General features: G+C 36.7%; 1 protein-coding gene across 4 annotated transcripts in view; it reads left to right on the top strand.

Moving 5' to 3' along the window:
* LOC145998756 (segment polarity protein dishevelled homolog DVL-3-like) overlaps window positions 1–12638 on the top strand; it is an 83088-nt gene extending 70450 nt beyond the window's left edge. For all 4 annotated transcript variants that reach the window (XM_083135307.1, XM_083135308.1, XM_083135311.1 and 1 more), the window contains one exon: window positions 11353–12638. Coding sequence is in view for 2 of the 4 variants with exons in the window: in XM_083135308.1 (XP_082991434.1) it covers window positions 11353–11393 (41 nt within the window). In the remaining 2 variants the exon portion in view is untranslated. The remainder of the gene's footprint in view (window positions 1–11352) is intronic.
* The last annotated feature ends 1589 nt before the right edge of the window (window positions 12639–14227 follow it).

The raw sequence follows: 14227 nt of genomic DNA on the forward strand, positions 1-14227 counted from the left end.
AAGTCAACAAATGCTACAAACACTTCTTTACCTTTTTTCCAGGTATATTTATCCAAGTGTTCTCAGTAGTCCTATGGTGTTTCTCGTACCTCTTCCCTTTCTAAAACCGTATAGGCATCTATTTAATATTTTCAAAACAATTTTTGCTGATTGTGATATCAAACTGATTGTCCTATACTCAGAACATTTCTTGACGTCACTTCTCTTCTTTATAGGTACTAAGATTGTTCCACAAAATCTTCTGGCCATACACCTTTTTCATAGATTTCATTCCACAAGTGTAGCATTTCTTTCTTTCCTTCACCCAGATTTTTTATGAGTTCTACAGGATTTTGGTCACTTCCTGTTGCTTTTCCATTCTTCATTTCTTTGAGTGTCAATTCAAATTTTTTCATCATGATGGGTAGCACTTTTTCATCCTCGGATACCTTATTTTTTTATCTATGCATAGAGTATCTGGTCGGCTTTCTTTCCTGTATAGAAAATTAAAAGCACCTCACTAGACATAACTATTGCTTTTATTACCAAGGACTATTCTACTGTACAGTGTGTTACGTGTTCAGCAGTGTTCAGTTTTAAACAAAGAAACCTCAAGAGTGCACAAAGAGATAAACATACGATATGTACAAACAGTCGAGTCAGTGGTGGACCGTAACCATGCATTCACAATTATCTAGGACATGGTTCGTTTGTGACCTCATGTTTACTGAGACTTTTTTGCTTCTACTATTGTGTACTTTTCACCGTTTCAGCTTGCGCTATCACTTCTGGTACACCCTGTATAAGGAGTGGGTCAGAGTAATCAGTCTTCCAACAGTACAGGATAATGTTGCCACATAAGTAAAGATTTTTAATATTTTTATCACTTGATATTTCTATATGAACTTGCAATTGAATTCATAATTCTCCATATTTCTTTATTTTTATGTATGTTAATGTATAAAGGATATTTCTAAGCACAGCATTTCTTTACCTAATGTAAAACCTATGGCATTGACATGGATTCATGCATACATTAATTAAGGGGTTCACAAGTCTTTTGTTAATATTTGCCATTTATTTTTGTTTTATAGCATATTGGGTTGTGGTTACAGCAATTTTTTGTAGGTACTTTATCAGTTCCTGATAAAATTCTGTATTGGTTCATCCTTATAATGGACCTGCTACTTCCTGAGGATAAACACACAGAACTTTATAACCTCAACTTCAGTCGACCTCCATGGCGGAGTAGTTAGCACAACATGCTGCGATGCCAGGGCATGGGTGTTCTTCGTGAATATCTTTATCAATTTCATCACATCACTTATCACACATATCTGACAAAAGACAAAGTAATTGGAGTGGTGATATTTCATTATAAATAATACAGTTTCCTGTGACTTGTAGACTAAGTTATAGCAGTTACTGCCATGTCGAACAAAATAAGGAAAGAACCTTTTCACCACAGACATTAGAATCATCTTCACTACCGCAACTAAGGGTGAGCAGGACAAAAAATTCTGGTTGGGGCAGTACTGGGAAGGAAAATACAGGGTTCCCACACATCTGGAAAAACCTGGAAATCTCAAGGAATTTGAAAAAAGTAAAATTCTCAGGGAAAATCACCTAATTGACCAGTGAGTCACATTGAAGTACGAGGCGCATCCAAAAAGTAAGTTTCCCTATTTTTTTTAAAAAAACCAACACAGTTTCAGGAAACCATTTATTGGCAACAGGTACAGCAAAGGTTCAGCTATTTTTTAACATAGCAACCACCAGAATTGAGACACTTGTCGTATCGTGGTATCAACTTTTGGATCCCACTGTTGTAGAACTCTGCCGCCTGTGAATGGAACCAGCGTGTGACAGACGTCTTCAGCTCTTCGTCGTTGCCAAAACGCTCAACGGAGGACAGGAATTTCTTGAGGTGCAAGAAAACGTGAAAATCGCTGGGAGCCAGATCAGGACTGTAAGGTGGATGATCAAACAGCTCCCAGCCAAATTCCGTCAAAACAGCTGCTGTGCGCCGAGCCGTATGTGGACGAGCATTGTCATGGAGGAGCACAGCACCTGCAGTAAGCATGCCACGCCTCTTGTTTTGAATGGCACGTCGCAATTTCCTTAGTGTTTCACAGTAATGGTCAGCGTTCACCGTTTCACCTCTGGGGAGGAAATCAATGAGCAAAATGCCCTTCCTGTCCCAAAACATGGTGCACATCACTTTCTGTACCGACAGCGTCTGTTTGAATTTCTTCTTGACCGGAGATCCACTATGCCGCCAATGCATTGACTGCTGCTTGGTTTCCGGGGTGAAGTGCGAAATCCAAGTCTCATCGCCTGTGACGATCCTGTCGAGGAAATCATCGCCGTCATCATGGTACCATTGCAGGAATGTCAGTGCTGCTCCTGAACGTTTCATTTTGTGTTCGGGTGTCAGGTTTTTAGACACCCACCTGGCACACAATTTTTTAACAGCAGGCGCTGCGTGACAATCTCATGCAACACGGGTCACGATATCTGCGGAAAAAGGCTACTCTACTCCGTAATCGTGAAGCGACGGTTCTCTACGATGCGCTGCCGCACCAGCTCAACCAGATCATCAGTGATGAGGGACGGACACCCACTGCGCTCTTCATCATGGACACTTTGACGACCTTCCAAAAACTGCCGACACCAGCGATGCACCATCTGCTTACTCATAATGTTCGGCCCATAGACCTCACAGAGCTGACGATGAATGTAATTGGCGCAATGCTTTGTGCATTCAGGAACTTTATCACCGACCGAACCTCGCATGCGGCGGGAGAAGGAATACGAGCTTCCATTTCGGACCACTGCTGCCTCGCTACTGGCATGCGGCGGGAGAAGGAATACGAGCTTCCACTTCGGACCACTGCTGCCTCGCTACTGGCGCCGGTCGGGATCTGTCTGCCTGGCATATGATTGATACGTCTTAGCTCTGCTGCGCATGCGCAATTTACACGGCTCATTATGTTTACTTTCACGGGAAAAAAATAGGGAAACTTACTTTCTGGATGCACCTCGTACATCGGAAGGGCTAGATATGCTCCTACCTGTTGATTTTCTTCACACAAGCTGCTTTGAAGGCTTGTAATACATTACAGATTAATTGATATTGTGTCCATTTGTAAATTTCTGTTTCTCAAAAGTGTGAAAATATTTCTTCTATATGGACTGTTATCTTGTGCACTGAAATACAGTTGGAAAACCGTAGTCCTTAATTATATGTGCCCAGGGATTCTTCATTTAGTTTCATTTCAGAAAGTGAACTGATACGAAGTATTCCCCAGTACTGATAGACTACTGATATAAAATTTACTGATTCCGATGACTGAGCCAATGCAAAATTGCAAATTATTCTTGCAGAACATTCATTCACCTCTTCAATTAATGTATGTAACCAAGTGTTTAATAATGAACTGCTTATTTAGACATTTACTTCACAAAACATGACATACAAATTGTATTTTTTATTCATAAAAAGTAATAAAAAATGGCTAAAATTATCAGTAATATTACTGATACACATTTATGCCCATACCAATAGAGTAACAATTAGTTTGCTTTTGCTGGGTCCCCCAGTCATGTAGGCATCAAGGGAAACGAAGGAGCTGATGCAGATGGCGATCTTCTCGTTCACCTTGTTCTCGTTTTCTCTCTCTCGCCTAGAATAAGTCATCTTAACTCTGCTTCGAATCTGACACAGCTGTCTGACACTTTGTCATTTGCTGCAAGGACTGGACCCTCGACTGTGCCGTACCTGTAACGTTGATTTTTAACCTTTCTCGAAGGTCTCTTTACACCCCTTTTTTTTATTTTAAGGTAAGGATTTTTAGATAAGGTGATTTTCCTCGTATACTTAGAAGGGTGCAAAATGGCCACAAACGCCGAAGCACCCAAAAATGTTAAATCAATCAGTCAGCTAGTCCATCTCATCTTCTATAATAATAATAATAATAATATGGTGCTGATTTTGTGGCTATGAGAGGAAATGGGAGGCTATTGTAAAAAAAATAAACAATAGTTCACTGTGTATTGACTACTCTGGGGAAAAAAAATGAAGATTCTGGAAAACTCTGGGAAAATACATTTCAAGTCCACATGGGAACCCTGTAAATATTTTAAGGAACTGAAAAAAATCACCATTTGTGGACAAGTTTCGGGATGGAAAAATTTGAAATTTACAAACGAGGTGAAAATATGGAATTCTACAAACTATTCATTCTCCCTTAATGATTGTTTTTACACTTCTGGAATAAGAACTTTTAATTATTTTTTTTACCCTTTTAGTGCAAAAAATACCAATAATTAATCACTTTCCAATATGATTCTTTGGAATTTCTCGTTTGTTCGGGATCCTGATCAAGTCTGAAATAATTTCCCCAAGTCTGCATCTGAGTTCAATTACTCACGTGCCAACATTTTGAATTACTTTTTTTTTTATGCAGTAACCTTTGAAACACAAAAGCATTGATCATAGATGCTGTGATGGTAATTAATTGGTGTCTGTTTGGTATAAATTCATCATGAAAATGTACATAAAGATAAAGAACTGTTCATCACCAAAGTGATAGATGTTTATGGAAAGGAAGCAAGATGAATCCAGCTGCTATTTAAGTAGTGGACTCAAGTCTGAATCTGTCAACAATACCAAGCTATTTTCATTCAATTTCAATTTATTTTTTTGTAAAATAAGAATAATAATAATAGGAGAAATGCAAGTTCTATGGCTGAGGGGCAAGATATGAAATCTGATTCTCTCCTTCCCTCCCCTTTCAGAGAAAAAATCCTGCAGGCTCCCTTGGTTGGCATTGGCAAAATGTCAAATTTAAATGACACACTTTGATGCCAAATTAATTTGTAATATTTTTTCGGAATTGAGATGAACATATTTAAATGAGAAATCATCAAGATAATTCTGCAATTGTACATACATAATTAAATTTTAAAAGTCATAGTTCTAGCAAGTGCAAAAACTCCTGAATTATTAGGCTTCCCTTTCATCTAATGTACGAGGGTTATTTTTTAAGTAAAGTCTTTTTTGCAATAAAAACAAAGTAAATGTTTTTCAAGAATTTTCTGAATTTATATACACTTCTGTATTTTTCTACATAATTTCCTTGCCGGTTTAAACATTTATCGTAATGAAGTACGACTTTTTGGATACCCTCCTCATAGAACTCTGCCGCCTGTGACGATAGCCAGTTACTCACAGTTGCATGATGATGCTCAAAGAATGCCGGGAGCCTGCGTGCCCACTCATTCCCATGCTCACATGCAATTTCAAACGGTATTCACAAACAGTCCTTGCACCTAGCGACTACCACCTCTTCCGCCATCTGAAGACCTTCCTGGGTGGCAAGCGTTTAGACACTGATGAAGAAGTGAAAACGACCGTGCGTAACTGGCTATCATGACAGGTGCCAGAGTTCTATGAGGAGGGTATCCAAAAAGTCGTAGTTCGTTACGATAAATGTTTAAACGGGCAAGGAAATTATGTAGAAAAATACAGAAGTGTATGTAAATTTAGAAAATAAATGTTTTCTTGAAAAACATTTACTTACTTTGTTTTTATTGCAAAACGGACCTTACGTAAAAAAATAACCCTCGTATTATGTAGTTTTATCCTCACAATCATAGTCCAACCTTGTACATATTATTTTGATTTTGTAATGTATTAATAATAGAGAATGAACAAGGTGAGCTGACATTCACAAATGCAGTAGTATTGTAAAAAGAAAGTTGATGTCTAGTGCAACTTTACAACAATAGGTGGTTGTAGGAATATCAATTAATGCCAGCTGCTGGTTTCTGGTGTGGTTTAACTTATCAGTGACTTAAATTTACAAAGAACCTGGTATATTTAATGCTGAAACAGAAGTTTATTCTAATGCTCATGTAGATTCTCATTTCTTCATATGAGGACTGGTTGCTTGAATGTTTTTAACAATTCTAGTGTTTTGCATGTTATGCATTGAAATGTTTTCTCACATTTTAATTCACTTTATATGTTTTAGTTACAGATTCCTGCTAAGCATTTTGAGTTTTCTCTGTGTACCCAAACATTTTTACTAGGGCTGAGTCGATTCTGATGTATCGGTTTCACATTGGAAATTATCAGTTTTAATTTATCTACTGATACTTTTCCTGCATTGCCATCTTTCATGGGGTCCGCAAAAATGCTGTGGAGTATAATTATCCTGGAAATTACGCAAAATTCAAAGTTTATTTTTATTTTTCACCAGTTTTGTGTGAAAAACTGATTTTGTAATTATGTAACATGAATTTTAATACTCTGGTGTAATTATTTGAATATTGGAGTTTAATACGAGGTATGTTCATAAAGTAATAATGTTTGGTTTTTATTTTGCAAGCTTGTTTCAAGAATTTGCACTGTGGGGAAGCCATTGGTCCTTAAGCTATCAGATTGGTTCACATTCCGCACATAGTAGTTCTGTGGAACACTGCTAGAGGGCTAGACAAACCAAGATGGCACAACCTGTGGAGCCAGCTGATGTTCGAGGTGCGGTTGGCTTTTTGTTTTTGAAAGGAAAAATTGCAAAAGAAATCCACGATGAACTTGTGGCTGTGTACAGTGGGAATGCTCAATCATATGACACATGACACAGTGCTAAGGTGTGTAGAAGGTTTCAGTGTGGTGCAACAAGTCTGCAAGATGAAGAATGCAGCGGGCAGCCTTCTCTCTTGGAGGAACCATGAATTGTGAAGAAAGTGCAGTCCCTCGTGCTCGCAGACCATCGTATTACCTTTGCAGCCATCTTAAGGGAGGTTAACATTACTTAGGGGTCAGTATTTATCATAATACAAACATAATGCTGACGAAAAGAATGCAGCTTCTCCATGACAATGCCCCTGACCATTCTGCTCAGGAGACTGTGACTCATGTAGGCACTTTGGGTTTTGACATTCTCCCTCACACTCCGTTTTCCCCACGACTTCTTACTCTTTCTAGAAATGAAGAAGCTCGTGCATGGGAGGCATTTCGACGATGATGTCATTTCTGCAGTGAATGACTTCCTGGACAGCCAGACAATGACTTCTCTACAACAACGGCATCCGCAAGTTTTTACATCGATGGGACAAGTGTGTCACTCTGGGTGGAGTTTATGTGAAGAAAGACTGATTCATTCACAATTTTTTTTTTTTTTGCGTTACTGTATTTTTCTCTGCATACTTTTTGAACGTCCCTCGTATGTATGCACTAATATTAATATTTTGAACAACTTGGAGCAGTTACAATATTTCAGGCATCGGTATGAGTGGGTGTGGGTATCGGCTCAGCCCTGATTATTGCTTATTTACTTCTAATGGTTTACTATGTTTGAACTTCTGGTCTTTAAGGTATCTTATTTTAATGAAATAATGTAGATAATTATGTTTGTAAAAGGCATAACTCTCATCACATGCCATCATTTCACTAAGTAGATGAAGTCCAGTTTTTGCATGTATTTACTTTTCACTCAAGCTTTCACCACATTATGTGACTTCCTCAGGAGTTGAGACAAGAAAATTCAAAGAGTGCAGAGTGCCCTTTCACTGCTTCCTACTCCATCTCAGGTGGCCCTCTGCACTCTCTTCTACTTCCAATTTTAACCTTTTTAACCAAACTTACCGTTCCCGTGTCTTAACTTTGACTATTCTTGAGTTAACTTTGACTATAAGTAATACATGTACATGCCAAACTGGACTTCATATACTTAGTTATATTTGTACAACATTTGATATTCTTGTAAAACAGATAATTTAAACCAAAAGAGGATATTAGATTAGTGAATTGGTATCAAAAACGATATGATAAAGTCAGCATTACATATTGGATTAAGTATGGAAGGGAAGGGATGGGCCGATATGAAATTTTTGCCGATACCAATAAAGTACCATATAAAATTTACCGATACTGATAACCGATATTCTACCACTCCAATATAAAATTCCACATGGCCCTTGAAGAGCCTGATTGGTTCACTCACCTCCTTAATAAATGTGCATTTCGAGGTGACTACAGTCCAAACGAAGTTAACTTAGAGCTGCTGTAACTCAGTCTGACTACCATGTGAGAGACCCAAGTTTGATACCCGGTGTGGGAGAACTGGGATTTTTCCATCTCTTCAAGTGGCTCCAGCACCCACCCAGCATCGTATAAAGTGGGTACCTGGAGGAAACTCCTGGGAGTAAAGGTGACCAGGGGCATGGTGCTGATCACATCAGCCCCACCTTCACCGGTGATCAAGCAAGTGTGGGGCTCTAACCACACCCACTTCATGGCATGGTGCAAACCTCAGGGGAGCACTTTAATTTTACTTTTTATATTTAGACATTTACTTTTTTAAAAAGTAGGGCATCAAGATTATCCATAAAAATTATAACAAAATGTCAGAATTTTGCACTAAATTATAAGATATTTATAGATATATCGGATTGGTAAAATAATCTGTCCCATCCCTTGGGAGGGGAATTGGACAATTGACACAATTTGAAATGAGAAGTCAAAAGTAAGATTAATTGCAATCTATGACTTGGGTGAATCAAAACATAAAGGCAAATTTCATTTAACAACTTTAATGTAAATAGCTATGAACAAATGAACATATTACTGTCCTATATTGTCCCTATGCATTTTGTTGAATCAACCCAGAAAGTTTTTTTTTTTTTGACTGCTCCAAATTTTATTTTTTATTTTGTTTGTCTTTTGCTCTCCAGTTTGTAATAATGGGCCCATATCTCTCTCGTAGCATTTCTCTTCAAAATGCTATTATTGTCTCAGGAACTGGGTCACAAGCTTCTGTACCTTGCACAGATCAATAAGCTGTTAGAAACCCACCATGCAAACTTTACATTATTCAAGATCATCCTTCACTATGGCAAATGCAGCTCTCTGGCTGATATCCAAATGTGCAAACAATTTTGACAATGCTACTTGTTGGTCTTCTTTGATCAAGGCATCCACCCTGTTGGTGTGAGCTTCTTTGCATGATGAGTGACCAGATCGACCTTTGTCCTGCCTTAAACCTTTCTACCCAGTCATTGATTCATGGTGCTTGTAAATTTATACTTAGCAAACATCCAGTGGCGAATTTCTACAAGTTTCACCCCTGTACCAAAAGAAAGCACACTGTAACTTGTTGTCCTTTGACGGTGCAGTCTTCCAACCAAGTACTTACGTTTCTGTCTTTGTGGCTGCCCTATACCTATCAGCTTTTATCAAACCCTTTTGGTGCATATCCTCTGAAATAGAAATTTCACAGCCAAAATACCACTTTTGACCCTTTTCTGAAAATTAACTACTCTGTATCTTACAGACCTTAAATTTTTGGTCCTGATATGAAATACTACAAATTAATTTATAAAAATTTTATATAATTTTCTTGAAGCATCAAGTGTTGACATTCCAAAAAATTTCAAAAATCTAAAAATTTGTTTTTCATTCAATATTTTTCTTGATTCCGTGAATGACATAATAGTGCTAATAATATTTATATTCATTCTGAGGTATAATCAGTGCTGCAAACCTAAAACGATTTCAATACAAGCAGAAATAGCAAAGAGGAACACTCATCTTGGCCATGGTGTTAATTGAGCAAATGCACATGCCTCAAGCACATGCAGAGAAAATTAGCAAGTTATAAATTGCAAGTGTCGATGATTTGCAGTGAAACAATCAGCGAACAATGTACAAACACGTACCCATTTTCATAAGTTGTCAAAAACTACAAACATATTGCTACATTGTCTTATTTGTACACAACAGGAGAAAATGTAATCAGATAAGTGATAGTGCATGTGCTGATCATGCCACATCCAGTGTAAAGCCACTACTGGGATTATGTTTTTCACAGGACTGTGGCTAAACAACTTAAAATATAGGTAAAATATAAAATGGAGTTTCACTGTACTTGGCTTAGCTAATTAACTCTATAGCATTCTTAAAACCAAAGGTTTATGGCTGCAGTAACACAAGCCTTCCATATGTCCATATCCTGGGCAAGATCAATCTAATCTCTTCGATCCTTACATATTTCCTTTTAAGTTCATCTCAACGTTTTCCCTCCATCTTCGTCTTGACCTTCGTACAAGTTTCTTATCAGGTTTCTGAACAAGAATTCTGTAAACTCTTCTCTGTTCTCCCATTCGTGCCACATAGCCTGCCCATCTAGGTATTTCTGATTTAATTATTCTAATAATATCCGGACATGAATTAATATTATGTTGTTATGTAACCTTCTCCACTCACCTGTTTCCTCATCCCTTTTAGGTCCAAATATTTTTCTAAGGGTTTTATTTTCAAATACTCTTAATTTATGTTCCTCAAATATCCTTACCTTAGACATCAAAAAATTGTTAGAAATAACCAAATAAATACAGTGGAACCTTGATTTTACATTTTTTTAGAGGACCTAGCTGAAGAAATATAAAATGCAGGAAACTGTAAAATTGATGCAATTTTTGTAAACATTTTGCTTTGTTGGGACCATCAGGATTGAATGAATAATGTGGGAAAATGTAAAATTGATGTTCCAATGTATATGAGGGTTTCAGACCACATGTGGTATAACTCAATTTCAAAACAGTTTTGAGAAAAAAGGCACATTTAAATAACTTGGTACTATGTTTAGCTGTTGGAGCACAAACATGGTGGTGCCTCTATGAGCAAGAATTTGAAACTGAGGATATATTTACTTCTAGCACTGAAATGTTGATACTTCACAGTTCTAAGTTATGGGGGCATTCCACGAAAAGTGGTCCTACTCCATTTAAATAACAAAATTAATGAATATGGAAGTAATTATTGTTTTTGTTTGCATTAAAGTTTAGATGTGGATGAATGCATATAATTTGCACATTTCACCAATAAAAGTTACTAGCATCTGCAGCCTATATGCTTCGCAGACAAATTAAGTCAAAGTTTACTACATTTTTAAAGTGTCAACACGTGTAATGCACTTTTGTTAATGCTTTTCATGCCATCATACTCATTTTTTTCATTTGTTAGCAGACACCACAGAGTACTTTATAATTCTATGAAATCAGTTCATTATGAATATTTTATTCTAACATCATATCTAGATCCTTAAATTTTGTCTAAAATGTCACACATGTAATGCTCGAATGCCCCTATACATGGAACTACACTTCCATGAAAAGTGGAGTTATGCCACTTGTGATTCCCAGCTACAAGAAATTCATCAGTAGAAATAAAAACAGGTTCTTTTTTTTACTGGTTTCCCCTTTTTCACTGCCTCCATAATTTAGAAACTTAGACATATGTGATAGAAATTATGTTATGTGGTTAATGGTTATAAAATATTAACTATGTCTCTTCTTTATTTGCAGCAGAAGATGGTATACTCGAATACAAGTTCATGCAAAAATGAAAATTCAACGAGGAGGAAAGATGACATCATTCTTTTCCAGTCTTGGGTGGGGAGTCCCTGCAGAACTCAACCCTTGCATCTTGCGTCATAAGACTGAAGCAGCAGTCTGCTGATGATAAATTGTGATATTAACCGCTGTGGAGACATCACACTTCAGCCTTGTGATGAGCAAATACTATAGCAATTGTGATGAAACTCGGAAGTGTTTCTAACATTACTCAGGAATCTACTATTTTCAAAGGGGGTCGCAATAAGCATCTCGTGTAAACAGTATGCAAGCATGTCCAGCCAGCACGAGAGGATTATGCCAAATATAAAACACAGTACAGCACTTTGAATGTACTTCAGCATTGCAGGATATTTCTGCGGTAGCAAGCTGTTTCAAGATATGGCTATGGGGAATGGGGGAAGACGTTTATTTAAAAATGGCAGTAAGAAAATTGGACATTTTGAAGGCTGCTATTACATTAAGAATATAATTTATAAAGTTTAACAAATGAAATGCTTGATTTACCAAATATGTATTATTTTAGTTAATTGTCTGTACTGTTTTTATATGTCCATATGTGGGTTACAGAGCTAAGCAAGAATGCGAATATTGGGAGGACTGAGGAGAAGATACTCTCTTTATGTAGATCTTCTAACGTTATCTTTTTCCCTTTCTTTAACACCCATGATCTTTTCTTGTCCTTCCTGTCTAAATTTCTTAAAACTTATTATATCCTTCATTACACTTTCATACTTGTACAGTTCTTAAAATTTTCTCAATTTTCCGCTTTAGTTTCCACTGACCATCATTTCCAAACCATTTTTCCTGTGGAATAACATGCATAGTAATAGCTGCAAGATCTCCATGAAGGTGACTGAGGACTGTGTCTACCTTGATATTATCACATACACACATTAATTTTTGTACATAATATCCTTTGTCAAACAGGTAGCTTTTGTTCTTGCAGAATGGACACCAACACTGAATCATAGATATTTATATTTATATATATAAATATTATACATGGTGTATGTATCCCGGTTCCCTGTATATAAGTGTGTTTACTTGAGAGAAAAGGTTGATATTGACAGTAATTATGATAGCTGTGCCTGTACTTGAATCGTGTCCATGTGTAAAAAATCTAATAACTAACAAAATTGAATGTGTACAGTGAGATGTGAAGTCTGTGTTTAAATGCTACGTTACTCATTTTGAACAATACTTATTTAAGAAAAATAAACACTTTTTATACATAATTGCAGTACTTTTATTTGTTAAAAATAAATAGTGGTAGTATTTAGTGGAATCTTTGAAACTGAAGAGAACTTTTTGGCTTATTTCAGTTTTGAGATTTAAATGGTTTCTTAAATATTTTTATCAATCTAATGAAATATCTATTTACATTTTGTAAAGTTGGCCAAAAATGACAGCACTTTTCTTTAAGTACAGCTTTCATTTTGTCCCAAATTTGATTGAGTTAGAAAAGACCCCCCCATTTCACTTAACAGTACCCACCAAATAAATTAAGATAGTTCCAATTGGCTACATTGGTGCATTGGTTAAATAAGCCTAGTTAAAATGTATGAATTTATCTTTTATAAGTAAAATATGGAAAGCAAATATAGGGTGAGCAGTCAAACGGGAAGATTTAAAAAATTCACAAAAAATAGAGTAAATATTAGTTATTTTTTGAACATGAATGTACTGTACATGAGTTGAAATTACTAGTGTACCTGAAAAATGTTCATTTTTTGAATATGGTGTCAGTAAGATTGCATCCTTGGTGTTGCACACATTGCTGTAAAGGCGTATTACAAAAACACTGATAGAGATCAACATGCTTTCCGTCGAGAGTTTCAGTTACCCTCGCGTGCTCCTTGCTTCCAGCGAGATGGTGCAACTAACCATACTGCCAGAGAGTGTATGGATGTGCTTAGACTCGCATTTCCTGGTCGTCTCATCAGTAGATTCGGCGATATTCCGTGGCCTGCCCGTTCACCCGAATTGGCAGCTCCTGACTTTTTCCTTTGGGGTTACCTCAAATCCAAAATATTCAAGGACAACCCTCCAAGAACCAGGGGATGATTTGAAGGAGCGAATTCGGCAAGAGATCCACAACATTCCGTTGGAGATGCTACGCAACGTCATGTGCGGATTTACTCTGAGACTCCCGAGAATGTGTGCAAAACCAAGGATACCATCTTAACTGACACCATATGAAAAAATGAGCATTTGTCAGGTACACTAGTAATTTCAACTCCTGTACAGTGCATTCATGTTCAAAAAATAAATAATATTTGCTCTATTTTTTTGTGAATTTTTTAAATCTTCCCGTTTGACTGTCTCACCCTATGCATGATACATACATTCATAATTTGTACAAATGATTTTCTTCATCACTGGAGGTTTTAGAATTTTAAATTTTAGGAGAGGTCAGAAGTTTCTTAATTTTGACAACAAATATGCAGCAAGTACGCTTCCAAACCTTGCATCCTTTTAAAAAAAGTTCTTAGACCATTCTTGCTTTCAAAATTTTTGTTGTTACTTGATGCTTTCCTCTGAAAAAAATTAGTGCAATTACATATTAACAGCATTATTAAAAAAGTATGTTTTAGTCCACTTTATGCTCAGATAGGCTAATTGGGACTGGACCTACAGTTTAAAGTTGGATCTGAACCAATATGCATGCATCAGAGATCAAACCCAGGACCTCTTGATTACAAGTAACACTGTTAATTATTATGTAAAAGTGGAAAGATAAATAGGCTCTGTCCGCTTGAACATTAAGATTTGTGCTTTAAAGTTAAAAAGGAAAAGTAATTGAGTTGCTAATTGTAAACATGTG

This window comes from Lepisma saccharinum, chromosome 14 (assembly GCF_977018435.1).
Source record: "Lepisma saccharinum chromosome 14, izLepSacc3.1, whole genome shotgun sequence".
Classification (NCBI taxonomy): Eukaryota; Metazoa; Arthropoda; class Insecta; order Zygentoma; family Lepismatidae; genus Lepisma; species Lepisma saccharinum.